General features: G+C 35.2%; 2 protein-coding genes across 3 annotated transcripts in view; one reads left to right on the forward strand and one right to left on the reverse strand.

The window, feature by feature from the left end:
• The window catches only part of m (zona pellucida domain-containing protein miniature), a 271195-nt gene that overhangs the window by 135948 nt on the left and 120657 nt on the right, over window positions 1-14590 (reverse strand). For both annotated transcript variants that reach the window (XM_075299790.1, XM_075299791.1), the window contains exon 3: window positions 10678-10781. In XM_075299790.1, the coding sequence (XP_075155905.1) occupies window positions 10678-10752 (75 nt within the window). In that variant the 5' untranslated portion in view covers window positions 10753-10781. The remainder of the gene's footprint in view (window positions 1-10677; window positions 10782-14590) is intronic.
• LOC142229257 (farnesol dehydrogenase-like) lies at window positions 7218-10814 on the forward strand. The gene is made up of 3 exons (XM_075299792.1): window positions 7218-7939; window positions 10393-10530; window positions 10598-10814. Exons 1-3 carry the CDS (start codon window positions 7361-7363, stop codon window positions 10637-10639), a joined length of 759 nt encoding a protein of 252 aa, XP_075155907.1. The 5' UTR covers window positions 7218-7360; the 3' UTR covers window positions 10640-10814.

Here is a 14590-nt window from a genome sequence, read left to right on the forward strand (position 1 = left end):
TTTCTACATAAAATTTAGTCAAAATTTTATTTCTATAGAAAATTTAGTCAAAATTTTGTTTCTATAGAATATTTTGCAAAATTTTATTTCTATAGAAAATTTTGCAAAATTTTGTTTGCTACACAATTTTTGTTTTTAAATTGTATTTCTATTGATACTTTTTTCAAACTTTTCTTTTTTCTTTCTTTTCTATAAAAAATTTTGCCAAATTTTATTTCTATAAAAATTTTATTAAAAATTTTATTTCTATATATTTGGTCAAAATTTGATTTCTATAGAAAATTTTGCCAAAATTTTATTTCTATAGAAAATTGTGACAAAATTTTATTTCTATAGAAAATTTTGCCAAAATTTTATTTCTATAGAAAATTTTGCCAAGTCGAAAACTTGTAGAAATGACTCAAATTTTCAAATTTTTCAATGAATGAATCATAAATGCATTTTTGCGAAATTGTCTAAGCAATTGTAAATATTTCCCAAATATTGCCCGAGTTTTGTAGAAGTCTGATTTGAGATTTTATCAAAATGTAGATCTAAATACAAAGTTGTGCAGAGTATATTATAAACGGCCCGCCCGACTTTAGACTTTCCTTGCATTTTTATTTTTTGTTAAAATTATGTTACGTCCCATAACGTTAGATTTAAATTTTAAGATTCATGTTAATTCCAAGTTAGATTTTGTAGAAGTATATACAATTTTGTCTAAATCGATTCAGATTCAAATTCATGCATATGGAAATATAAACCTTTATATAGCTCGCAACAAATTTAAAGGATTTGAGATAGTATTATTAATTTTAATCCACAAATACATATACTGTTGGTATCTTCTCACATTATGATGGGTATTTATATCATTATTTTATTCATTAAACATTGCCCTAAATTTGAAATATAGAGTTCAATTGGCATCTAATGTGAAATTAAGACTTTTTCTTGCACACATAAATAAATACGAAACTTTATATCGATCCACTTACGGTACCCCCACAATAGAACTACAAATTAGTGGTATTAAAATGAGATTTAGTTATATTACCCGGAGTCGGAGTCAGAGTCGAGCTGATGAAAAATGCTGAAGTCGGAGTCGGAGTCGAGCAAAATTGGCTCGACTCCACAGCCCTGTCCGGAAGTGGTGCAAAATTGGCGCAGAAGCGATTAAATTAACATGGGCTTGCCATAGGACTTCAACAGGCGTTGAACTAAATTTGCATCACTTTTTAAGGTATGATCCGAATTCAGTGTTTTGGATGTGAATTAAAAAATTCTGTGATATTTTGATAAATAAATAATAAATAATTATTTAATTTTTTTTATATGATTTTTAATGCTTTTTAACACCTGTCTGAAACGTTTGACATCAAATATTTTCAAAAACTCGCCTGTTTTCTATAAGGGATTTATTTTTTTTTTGTCTAAATTTAAAAAATTTGTATGAATTTATTAATTCCTTATCTGTTTTTAACTTATTTGAAATAAACAATTTTTAATTTCCCAATAAAAATACAAAAAAGCGAGTTATAAAAAATTGCCTCAAATGAACTTCCTGTGCAGTTAAAATAAAGAACATCTTTGGGAGAAAATTTTTGGAAGTGCTTTTTACTGAGTTCGTTTATATCAAGCACAGTTCTGATTTTAAGTCTTTTATAAGACACATTTTGAAGTTTTGTAAAGTACAAATTTAATGTAGTAATAAACCAGCAATAAAAGAGCTTCAAAAAAATATTGAATCCCCAACCCATCAAAAAAAAAGCGTCGTTGCCAAATAAATAATTTTTATCATATTTTATGATATTTTAATGTTTTCTAATGCTTGTCTAAAACCTTTAACCTCAAACATTTTCAAAAATTCGAAAGTTTTCTAGACTGGATTGAGAATTTTTTTTCGACCATTTTATTAATTCGTAATCTGTTGTTAACCTATTTGAGACAAAGCAAAAAGTTAAAATTACACATTTAAAATATGAAAAAAGCATGTTATAAAAAATTGAATTAAATGAGCATCCTGTGTAGTTAAAATATAGAACATCTTTGGAAGGTCATTTCTGGAAGTGCTTGCAAAGTTGTGTCTTTGGAATAACTTAAAATTTCTTCCTGGGAATTTGAGATCCGAAAGTAGTGCTTACTTGGATAATCTCCAATGAATTTTACATGGGCTTGTCATAGGATAGAAGTACTCCATTTTTGAGTCCCTTGCATTACTTTAGAAGTTGTGCCTTGGAAGAAAGTGGAATTTTTTTATTTCTATATATATATATATATATATATATATATATATATATATATATATATATATATATATATATATATATATATATATATATATATATATATATATATATATATATATATATATATATATATATATATATATATATATATATATATATATATATATATATATATATATATATATATATATATATATATATATATATATATTCTGGTCGTGGTGAAATTCTGAGTGCATCTGAGCATGTCCGTCCATCTGTTGAAATCACGCTAACTTCCGAACGAAACAAGCTATCGACTTTAAACTTGGCACAAGTAGTTGTTATTCATGCAGGTCGAACGGTATTGCAAATGGCCCATATCGGTCCACTTTTACGTATAGCCCCCATATAAATCGATCCCCCGATTTGGCTTGCCGACCCACTAAGATAAGTAAATTTCATCCGATCCGGCTGAAATTTGGTACATGGCGTTAGTATATAGTCTCTAACAACCATGCAAAAATTGGTCGCCATCGGTCCATAATTATATATAGCCACCATATAAACCGATCCCCCGATTTCGCTTGCGATTCCTCTAAGACAAGCAAATTTCATCCGATCCGGCTGAAATTTGGTACATGGCGTTAGTATATAGTCTCTAACAACCATGCAAAAATTGGTCGCCATCGGTCCATAATTATATATAGCCCCCATATAAACCGATCCCCCGATTTGGCGTGCGGAGCTTCTAAGAGAAGCAAATTTCACCCTATCCGGCTGAAACTTGGTACATGGTGTAAGTATATGGTCTCTAATAACTATGCAAAAACTGGTCCACAGCGGTCCATAATTATATATAGCCCCCATATAAACCGATCCCCAGAAGCCCCTTGGAAGAGCAAAATTCATCCGATTCGGTTGAAATTTAGTACGTGGTGTTAATATATGGCCTCATACACCCATGCAAAAATTGGTCGAAATCGGTCCATAATTATATATATCCACCATATAAACCGATCCACAGATTTGGCTTGCGGAGCCTCTAAGAGAAGCAAATTTCATCCGATCCTGCTGAAATTTGGTACATGGAGTAGGTATATGGTCTCCCGCCACGATGCAGTTGAAGTTTAGTACGTGGTGTTAATATATGGCCTCATACACTCATGCAAAAATTGGTCCACGTCGGACCATAATTATATACAGCCCCCATTTAAACCGATCCACAGATTTGGCTTGCGGAGCTTCTAAGAGAAGCAAATTTCATCCGATCCGGCTGAAATTTGGTACATGGAGTACGTATATGGTCTCTCGCCACGATGCAAAAATTGGTCCACATCGGTCAATAATTATATAGCCCCCATACAAACCTATCACCAGATTTGACCTCCGGAGCCTCTTGGAAGACCAAAATTCATCTGATTCAGTTAAAATTTAGTACGTGGTGTTAATATATGGCCTCATACACCCATGCAAAAATTGGTCCACATCGGTCAATAATTATATAGCCCCCATACAAACCGATCACCAGATTTTACCTCTGGAGCCTCTTGGAAGACCAAAATTCATCTGATTCAGTTGAAATTTAGTATGTGGTGTTAATATATGGCCTCATACACCCATGCAAAAATTGGTCCACATCGGTCCATAATTATATAGCCCCCATATAAACCGATCCACAGATTTGGCTTGCAAATTTCATCCGATCCGGCTGAAATTTGGTACATGCTGTAAGTATATGGTCTATAACCACCATGCAAAAATTGGTCCACATCGGTCCATGATTATATATAGCCCCCATATAAACCGATCCACAGATTTGGCTTGCGGAGCCACTAAGAGAAGCGAATTTCATCCGATCCGGCTGAAATTTGGTACATGGTGTAAGTGTATGGTCTCTAACAACTATGCAAAAATTGGTCCACATCGGTCAATAATTATATATAGCCCCCATATAAACCGATCCCCAGATTTGACCTCCGGAGCCCCTTGGAAGAGCAAGATTCATCCGATTCGGTTGAAATTTGGTACGTGATGTTAGTATATTGTATCCAACAACCATGCAGGAATTGGTTCATAACAGTCCCTATTTATATAGAGCTCCCATATAAACCGATCCCCAGATTTGACCTCCGGTGCCTTTTGGAGAAGCAAAATTCATCCAATCTGGTTGAAACTTTGTAGGTGGTGGTAGTATATGATATTTAAGAACCATGCCAAAAGTGGTCCATATCAGTCCATAATCATATATAGCCAGAGATTTGGTTTTGGAGCCTCTTGGAGGAGCAAATTTCATCCGAGTCAGTTGAAATTTGGTACATTGTGCTAGTATATGGCCGTTGATAACCATGCCTAATTAGGTCCATATCGGTCTATAGTTATATAGAGCCCTCAGATAAATCGATCCCCAATCACACAAAAATGGGTCCATATCAAGTTCATAATTGTATATAGCCCCCATATAAGCGACCCCAAATTTCAATTCTGACTCTCTACGTACCGTGCAAAAGTCCATATCGATTCGTAATTATTTGTAGACTTACCTATACATACCTTTTTTGTCCAATATATACCACGTATGGACTAACTCACAATTTAGAAAACGATATTAACAAGTTTTAAGATACCACAACCCAAGTAATTCGATTGTGGATAACAGTCTTACGTAGAAGTTTCTACGCAATCCATGGTGGAGGGTACATAAGATTCGGCCTGGCTGAACTTACGGCTGTATATACTTGTTTTTTTACTTGACACATCTTCAGTCACGAAAATGATAGTATCAATCACAGTTTCAATTGGGCATGAAAAATACTTGAGTAAAAAACAAGTATATACAGCACTAAGTTCGGCCGGGCCGAATCTTAAATACCCACCACCATGAACCAAATATTAGGGTTTCCTTTGAAATTTCAGGAGGGCTTGAAGACTTGAGAACACTTCCCGAAGATAAATTTAAAGATTTCACCTATGAGCACTATTTCAGATACTGGATTTATAAGAACCATTTTTGTTTGAGTTTTAGAGGTATCATTAACATCTCTTGTAAGTGTGCAAGAAAATTATAAAATAACGTCTTGATTTGAAATCTTAAATCTGTAGAAGTAAAATCTGCAAATTTTACATTGAGTTTCAAGCAATTTTTATGATCAGTGCGCCCTCAAGAAGTGAAGTCGGTCTATATGGAGGCATTACCAAATGGACCGATAAAAACTTAATCCGATACACGTTTTTGTGAGCCTAAAATACCAGAATATTTACAATTTCAGGCAAATCAGATAAAAACTACGATTTCTAGAAACCCAAAGAGTTAAATCGGGAGATCTTTCTTATGGGGGCTATACTAAAATATGGACCCATATTCACCGTTTTCGGCACACCTCTTTAGGACCCGAAAATACCTCTAGATTTCCAATTTCAGGTAAATTGAATAAAAACTGCGGTTTCTATAAGCCCAAGAAGTAAAATCGGGAGATCGGTCTATATGGGGGCTCTACCAAAACATGGACCGATACACACCATTTTTGGCACACCTCTTTATGGTCATAAAATACCTCTAGATTTCAAATTTCAGGCAAATTGGATAAAAACTACGATTTCTATAAGCCCAAAACCCCAAATCGGGAGGTCGGTTTATATGGGGACTATATCAAAACCTGAACCGATACTCACCATTCTTGGCACACCTCTTTATGGTCATAAGATACCTCTAGATTTCAAATTTCAGGCAAATTGGATAAAAACTACGATTTCTATAAGCCCAAGACCCCAAATCGGGAGGTCGTTTTATATGGGGATCATACCAAAACATGGACCGATACTCACAATTTGTCCTACAATACCTCTAGTGGTCCTACAATACCTCTAGATTTCCAATTTCAGGTAAATTGGATAAAAACTGCCTAGGTCTATATGGGGGCTATACCAAAACACGGACCGATACTCACCATTTTTGGCACACCTCTTTATGGTCATAAAATACCTCTAGATTTCAAATTTCAGGCAAATTGGATAAAAAGTACGATTTCTATAAGCCCAAGACCCCAAATCGGGAGTTCGGTTTATATGGGGACTATATCAAAACCTGGACGGATATAGCCCATCTTCGAACTTGACCTGCCTGCAGACAAAAGACGAGTTTGTGCAAAATTTCAGCACGATTGCTTCATTATTGAAGACTGTAGCGTGATTACAACAGACCGACGGACATCGTTATATCGTCTTGGAATTTCTCCCTGATCAAGAATATATATACTTTATATAGTCGGAAATCGATATTTCGATGTGTTACAAACGGAATGACAAACTTATTATACACCCGTCACCATTCTATGGTGGTGGGTATAATGAACTGATGTCATCAGCAAAATTTATTGATTCAATTAAAATTTTTAATTGATGTTGATTGCAATATTCAATATATCGATAGACATAGACCGATATATGACATTTCCGAAAATGACCTGCCTGCAGACAAAAAAAGAGTTCCTGGACAATTTCAAAACGATAGCTTCATTATTGAAGGCTGTAGCATAATTACAACAGACAAACGAACAAACGGACATTGTTATATCGTCTTAAAATTTCAACCTGATCAAGAATGTGTATACTTTATAAAGTCGCAAATCGATATTTCGATGTGTTACAAACGGATTGGAAAATGTATTATAATCCCTATCACCATCCTATTGTGGTGGATATAAAAACCAAGATCTTAAAATTTGTGTCTTAGAAGCAAAAAAGAAAAAAACCTAAATTTAAAATTATTACATTACATTTTACAATTAATTTAAAGGTAACGTTCTCGCATTTTGTTTTGCTCGAAGTCAATATCAAAATAATTTAAGCAATGACGTAATCATTACAACTGTATTTGGTTTTTCGCTCTGTGCGGCTATTCTATAGTAATTTACGATAAGAATTTGTTTGGATCTCTTATCTATCAGTCGACTCGTAGATTTGAGTATCTGTTACACACGCATTACACAGTCGGTAGCAATGACATTTATCAGTTATCTCGTGTCGTTCACATTGTACAGAACATACTACACGGAAGTCTTCAACAATTCAAGCAAACAAAAATTATACAAAAAAAAAAAAAAATAATAATAATAAAAAATTAAACAAATAAACAGAAAAGCATAACAATAATGGAGAAATGGCATTGTAAAATTGCTGTAGTAACCGGAGCAAGTTCGGGTATAGGGGCGGCTTGTTGTAAGGCACTTATCGACAATGGAATGATTGTGGTGGGCTTGGCTCGTCGTCCCGAACGTATAGACGAAATGCGTAATTTATGGCCCAATGATGAGGAGAAACAAAAACGTTTGCATTCTCGCAAATGTGATGTACGTCAAGAATCGGATATAATTGAAGCATTTGATTACATAGCCAAAGAGTATGGACCCGTAGCCGTATTAATCAATAATGCCGGCATAGTTCGTGCAACCGAATTAGTGAGGGAAAATAATACCGAAGATTTAAGAGCCATATTAGAGACAAATGTAATGGGCATGGCTTTGTGTACCCGTGAAGCATTCAAGACAATGTCCAAAAATCCAGCGGGTTTGGGTCATGTCATCAATATGAATAGTGTAGCTGGTCATAAAGTTCTGCATTTCGAAGGAATGTCTACGAACATGTATCCAGTTTCGAAATTTGCAGTCACCGCCATGACCGAAGTTTATCGCAATGAGTTTTTAACGCATAAAACAAAACTGAGAGTTACGGTAAGTAAATGGAAATATGGAATATAATGATTTGGAGAAAGACTGTAGTAAAATATTTGTTTGTAGGGAAAATAAATAAAAAAAAACAAGTATATACGGCCGTAAGTTCGGCCAGGCCGAATCTTATATACCCTCCACCATGGAAACTTCTACGAAAGACTGTCATCCACAAATTTCAACTCACTCGGATGAAATTTGCTCCTCCAAAAGGCTCCAAAACCAAATCTCGGGATCAGTTTATATGGTGGCTATAAATGATTATGGGCTGATATGGACCACTTTTGGCATGGTTGTTAAATATCATATACTACCACCACGTACCAAATTTCAACCAGATCGGAAGAATTTTGCTTCTCCAAAAGGCACCGGAGGTCAAATCTGGCAATCGGTTTATATGGGAGTTATATATAATTATGGACTGATAGGAACCAATTCCTGCATGGTTGTTGGATACCATATACTAACATCACGTACCAAATTTCAACCGAATGGGAAGAATTTTGCTCTTCCAAGGTGCTCCGGAGGTCAAATTTGGGGATCGGTTTATATGGGGCCTATATATAATTATGGACCGATATCGACCAATTTTTGCATGGGTGTTTGAGGACATATATTAACATCACGTACCAAATTTCAACTGAATCAGATGAATTGTGGTCTTCCAAGAGGCTCCGGAGGTCAAATCTGGATTATATGGGGGCTATATATAATTATGGACCGATATGGATCAATTTTTGCGTGGTCATTAAAGACCATATACTAACATCAGGTACCAAATTTCAGCCGGATCGGATGAAATTTGTTTCTCTTAGAGGCTCTGCAAGCCAAATCGGGGGATCGGTTTATATGGGGGCTATATATAATTATAAACCGATATGGACCAATTTTTACATGGTCATTAGAGACCATATACTAACGTCATGTACCAAATTTCAGCAGGATCGGATGAAATTTGTTTCTTTTAGAGGCTTTGCAAGCCAAATCTGGGGATCGGTTTATATGGGGGCTATATATAATTATGAACCGATGTGGACCAATTTTTGCATGGTCATTAGAGACCATATACTAACATCATGTATCAAATTTCAGCCGGATCGGCTGAAATTTGTTTCTCTTAGAGGCTCTGCAAGCCAAATCGGTGGATCGGTGTATATGGTGGCTATATATAATTATGGACCGATGTGGACCAATTTTTGCATGGTTGTTAGAGACCATATACTAACACCATGTACCAAATTTCAGCCAGATCGGATGAAATTTGTTTCTCTTAGAGGCTTTGCAAGCCAAATCGGGGGATCGGTTTATATGGGGGCTATATATAATTATGAACCGATGTGGACCAATTTTTGCATGATTGTTAGAGACCATATACCAACACCATGTACCAAATTTCAGCCGGATCGGCTGAAATTTGTTTCTCTTAGAGGCTCTGCAAGCCAAATCGGTGGATCGGTGTATATGGTGGCTATATATAATTATAGACCGATGTGGACCAATTTTTGCATGGTTGTTAGAGACCATATACAAACACCATGTTCCAAATTTCAACCGGATCGGATGAAATTTGCTTCTCTTAGAGGCCTCGCAAGCCAAATCTGGGGATCGGTTTATATGGGGGCTATATATAATTATAGACCGATGTGGACCAATTTTTGCATGATTGTTAGAGACCATATACCAACACCATGTACCGAATTTCAGCCGGATCGGATGAAATTTGCTTCTCTTAGAGGGTCTGCAAGCCAAATTTGGGGGTCCCTTTATATTGGGGCTATACGTAAAAGTGAACCGATATGGCCCATTTGCAGTACCATCCGATCTACATCAATAACAACTACTTGTGCCAAGTTTCAAGTCGATAGCTTGTTTCGTTAGGAAGTTGGCGTGATTTCAACAGGCGGACGGACGGACGGACGGACATGCTCAGATCGACTCAGAATTTCACCACGACCCAGAATATATATACTTTATGGGGTCTTAGAGCAATATTTCGATGTGTTACAAACGGAATGACAAAGTTAATATACCCCCATCCTATGGTGGAGGGTATAAAAATAGTAAGCGTGTCTCGTTTTGTAGAGAAAAAATATTCCCCGATGTTCCAATGTTCGGAATCACAAACCGCAAAATTTTCGTTTGGTGATATTTTCTTAATCCTATAACGTAGAAACTTAAAATTTGGTTCTCTCCAATGAAAAGTTCAAACTAAATATAGATTTAAGTCCGAGATTATTTCGACTATTTTGTTATACGAAAAATAAATTCTTGAAATTTGCCATTCCGAATATCGGAACATGGCGGATTAATAATTTTTTTTTTTCTTGATTACAAACCAAAATATATAAACATCTTAGTATTCTCATTCTCTTTAAAATTGTATTATTATTTATTATATATATTATCAATATTTATTGTCTTCGTTTATGCCCCACAATTATCATTATTCGTTACAGAGTATTAGTCCCGGTGTAGTGCGCACTGAAATTTTCACTCCAGAAGATATTAAAAATATGGCAGATTTTGAATTTTTAGAAGCTTCAGATATTGCCGATGCAGTTATTTATTGTCTGCAAACTCCACCACATGTTCAAGTAAGAACTTTATTGTGATTTTCTATTTCTATTTCTTTTTTTTATAATATTTTTATTTATTTACCAGATCCATGAATTAACTATAAAACCAGTTGGGGAGAAATTTTAAATTGAAATACTCTTGAGATTATAAAAAATCGAACTTACCATTAATTGTAAAATAAGTAAAAGACTAAACCTAAGGTCCCACAGTCGTGTAGGACCTTTTTGTGGGCTCCACATCCTGGAGCTGTATTGTCGGATGATAGAATCTAAAAAAATAAATAAATAAATAAATAAAAATATATCTATATTCTATATCTATATTCTATATACTTGGGGGGTTTTGTAGGAAAGAAATATTAAAATTAAAAATGCGTACGCCGATCCCAATTTGGATTGTAAAAAAATTGAATTACAAGAACTCATTGTGTAGTTCAAATAAATAACATCTTTGAGAGGGCATTTTTGTAAGTGCATTTAAAGTCGTGCCTTTGGAAGAACTTCGATTTTTTTCTCGGACTCAGAAAAATATGAGATAATGATCAAGTCCGGCCCCTGAGTCTATCTAGCCATGTCCGTCCGTCTGCCTGTGAACATATTTTTGTGATCAAAGTCTAGGTCGTAGTTTTAGTCCACTCGACTTCAAACTTGGCACACGTATGTACACTGTTCGGTTTCAAAGTAAAATAATAAAATCGTTTTTAACCCTTATACAACGTTGGGTATTAGGTCGCATTTTTCATCACCGAATTTTTTACTTTTGGATTATAATTAAAAGTGCTTACTACTCAGCATGAATTCAGCATATGTTACCAATTAATGCACTGAGTGGTAGAAATTGTTAATTATATTCGAACAGCAAGATATGCGGTACGATTTGGGTGATCAAATGACCTCAACGTAGTATAAGGGTTAAAAAAATCTCCTTTTTTTGAACGCTTGGTTGCTTTTTAGTCAAGATACAGAAAGTCAACAAATTTAAAGACGATTTCATCAATTTTGAAGAATTTTTCCGAATTGTTATAGCCTTGATAAGAAAAAATGAAGAAAAATTTTCTTTCATTGGAAGATACCTCGTTTTAAGTGGAATCACTTAACAACAAGGACATAACGACTGCATTGAAATTATTATCGACCTTTGGACAAGGAAAACAAACTTTGTAGCAATGAAATGCGTCTTTTGTGTTAAGTAAAATTCAGATTCTTATTTTAGGGACATGAAATATTTAGCCCTACAACAATATTTAGTAGTTTATACCCTCCACCATGAACTCAAAAAAAGTTTACATAGATTAAAAAATTTCAATCGTTTCTCAAGAATTTCGGTATTGATTCCGAGCCAAAGATGCGGTTTCTTTAAAATTTTATTCCTAAGCTATTCACGTAAAAATAACAGATAATACAAACTAAACAAGTAGATACGGCTGTAAGTTCGGCCAGGCCGAATTTTATGTACCCTCCACCATGGATTGCGCAGAAACAAAAACTATTTGGTGGTGTGTAGGGTGACCTATTGACTTTTTAAAATCTCTGTAACTTTTTTGTTTATGAATATAAGTAAATACTTCAAAAGCAAAAGTTTCATATTTTGTTAAGATCTTTATAATGGTTACCAGAAATAAGCATCATAGGGGTATACGAAGCGAAATAAAACAAGTAAGGAAAGTCTAAAGTAGGGCCGGGCCGACTATATTATACCCTGCACCACTTTGTAAATCTAAATTTTCGATACCATATCACATCCATTAAATGTGGTGGGGGCTATATATAAAGGTTTGTCCCAAATACATACATTTAAATATCACTCAATCTGGACAGAATTTGATAGACTTCTACAAAATCTATAGACTCAAAATTTAAGTCGGCTAATGCACTAGGGTGGAACACAATGTTAGTAAAGAAATATGGGAAACATTTAAATCTGAAGTAATTTTAAGGAAACTTCGCAAAAGTTTATTTATGATTTATCGCTCGATATATATGTATTAGAAGTTTAGGAAAATTATAGTCATTTCTACAACTTTTCGACTAAGCAGTGGCGATTTAACAAGGAAAATGTTGGTATTTTGACCATTTTTGTTGAAATCAGAAAAACATATATATGGGAGCTATATCTAAATCTGAACCGATTTCAACCAAATTTGGCACGCATAGCTACAATGCTAATTCTACTCCCTGTGCAAAATTTCAACTAAATCGGAGTTAAAAATTGGACTCTGTGGTCATATGAGTGTAAATCGGGCGAAAGCTATATTTGAGAGCTATATCTAAATCTGAATCGATTTCAACCAAATTTGGCACGCATAGCTACAATGCTAATTCTAAGCCCTGTGCAAAATTTCAACTAAATCGGAGCACAAAATTGGCATCTGTGGTCATATGAGTGTAAATGGGGCGAAAGATATATATGGGAGCTAAATCTAAACCGATTTCAACCAAATTTGGCACGCATATCTACAATGCTAATTCTATTCCCTGTGCAAAATTTCAACTAAATAGGAGCAAAAATTGGCCTCTGTTGTCATATGGGTGTAAATCGGGCGAAAGCTATATATGGGAGCTAAATCTGAACCGATTTCAACCAAATTTGGCACGCATATCTACAATGCTAATTCTATTCCCTGTGCAAAATTTCAACTAAATAGGAGCAAAAATTGGCCTCTGTTGTCATATGGGTGTAAATCGGGCGAAAGCTCTATATGGGAGCTACATCTAAATCTGAACCGATTTCAATAAAATTTGTCATACTTGACTACACTACTAATTGTACTCGTAGGGCAAAGTTTCAACCAAATTGGGGTAAAATTCTAGCTTCTGAGATCGTATTGGTCCATATCGGGCAAAAGATATATATGGGAGCTATATCTAAATCTGAACCGATTTCAATAAAATTTTGCACACTTGACTCTAGTACTAATTGTTCTTCTTGTGCAAAATTTTAAGCCAATTAGCGTAAAACTCTGGCTTCTGGGGCCATATAAGTCCATATCGGTCGAAATATATATATATGGGAGCTATATCTATAACTGAACCGATTTCTTCCAAAATCAATAGGGATCTATTCTGAGCCAAAACACATACTTGTGCCAAATTTGAAGTCAATTGGACTAAAACTGCGACCTAGACTTTGATTACAAAAATGTGTTCACGGACAGACGGACAGACGGACATCGCTATATCGACTCAGGAACCCACCCTGAGCATTTTTGCCAAAGACACCATGTGTCTATCTCGTCTCCTTCTGGGTGTTGCAAACATATGCACTAACTTATAATACCCTGTTCCACAGTGTGGCGCAGGGTATAAAAATTAAAAATCAAATTTGACGTCGGAGTCAAAAAAGACCAATGCACGAAATATAGCCCCTAATCAAATGACGACACACCACACTAAATTGTATTTCGGGGGGTCGTAGGGTGCACGGAAAAAAATTTTGGTGTTCTGAAATTGTCTTCGAATATGCTACAAAACTGGGAGGTGACCGCATCAACTTTTTTTCGTGACCCTATCTACTGTATATGACTATAGATCGATACGGACCAATTTTGGCATGGTTGTTATCGGCCATAAACTAGCAAAATGTATAAAAGAGGCTCCGGAGGTCAAATCTGGGGATCGGTTTATATGGGGGCTATATATGATTATGGACCGATGTGGACCAATTTCTGCATGGTTGTTAGAGACCAGATCGGATGAATTTTGCTCCTCCAAGGTCAAAACTGGGGATCGGTTCATATAAGGGCTATATATAATAATGGACCGATAATGAACAATTCTGGCATGGTTGTTAGAGACCATATACCAACATCATGTACCAAATTTCAGCCAGATCGGATGAAATATGCTTCTCTTGGACGCCCCGCAAGCCAAATCTGGGGGCCCGTTTATATGGGTGCTATACGTAAAAGTTGCCCGATATGACCCAGTTGCAATGCCATCCGACCTACATCAATAAAAACTACTTGTGCCAAGTTTCAAGTCGATAGCTGGTTTCGTTCGGACATGCTTAGATCGACTCAGAATTTTATCATGACCCAGAATATACATACTTTATGTGGTCTTCAAGATTTGTTATACC

The sequence above is a fragment of the Haematobia irritans genome, chromosome 3 (genome assembly GCF_050003625.1).
Source record: "Haematobia irritans isolate KBUSLIRL chromosome 3, ASM5000362v1, whole genome shotgun sequence".
In the NCBI taxonomy this organism is placed as follows: Eukaryota; Metazoa; Arthropoda; class Insecta; order Diptera; family Muscidae; genus Haematobia; species Haematobia irritans.

Coding starts and splice junctions, on each gene's coding strand:
- LOC142229257 (XM_075299792.1), top strand. CDS start 7,361: ATGGAGAAATGGCATTGTAAAATTGCTGTAGTAACCGGAGCAAGTTCG. Junction 7,940..10,392: donor AAACAAAACTGAGAGTTACG/GTAAGTAAATGG, acceptor TATTCGTTACAG/AGTATTAGTCCCGGTGTAGT. Junction 10,531..10,597: donor AAACTCCACCACATGTTCAA/GTAAGAACTTTA, acceptor TTTATTTACCAG/ATCCATGAATTAACTATAAA.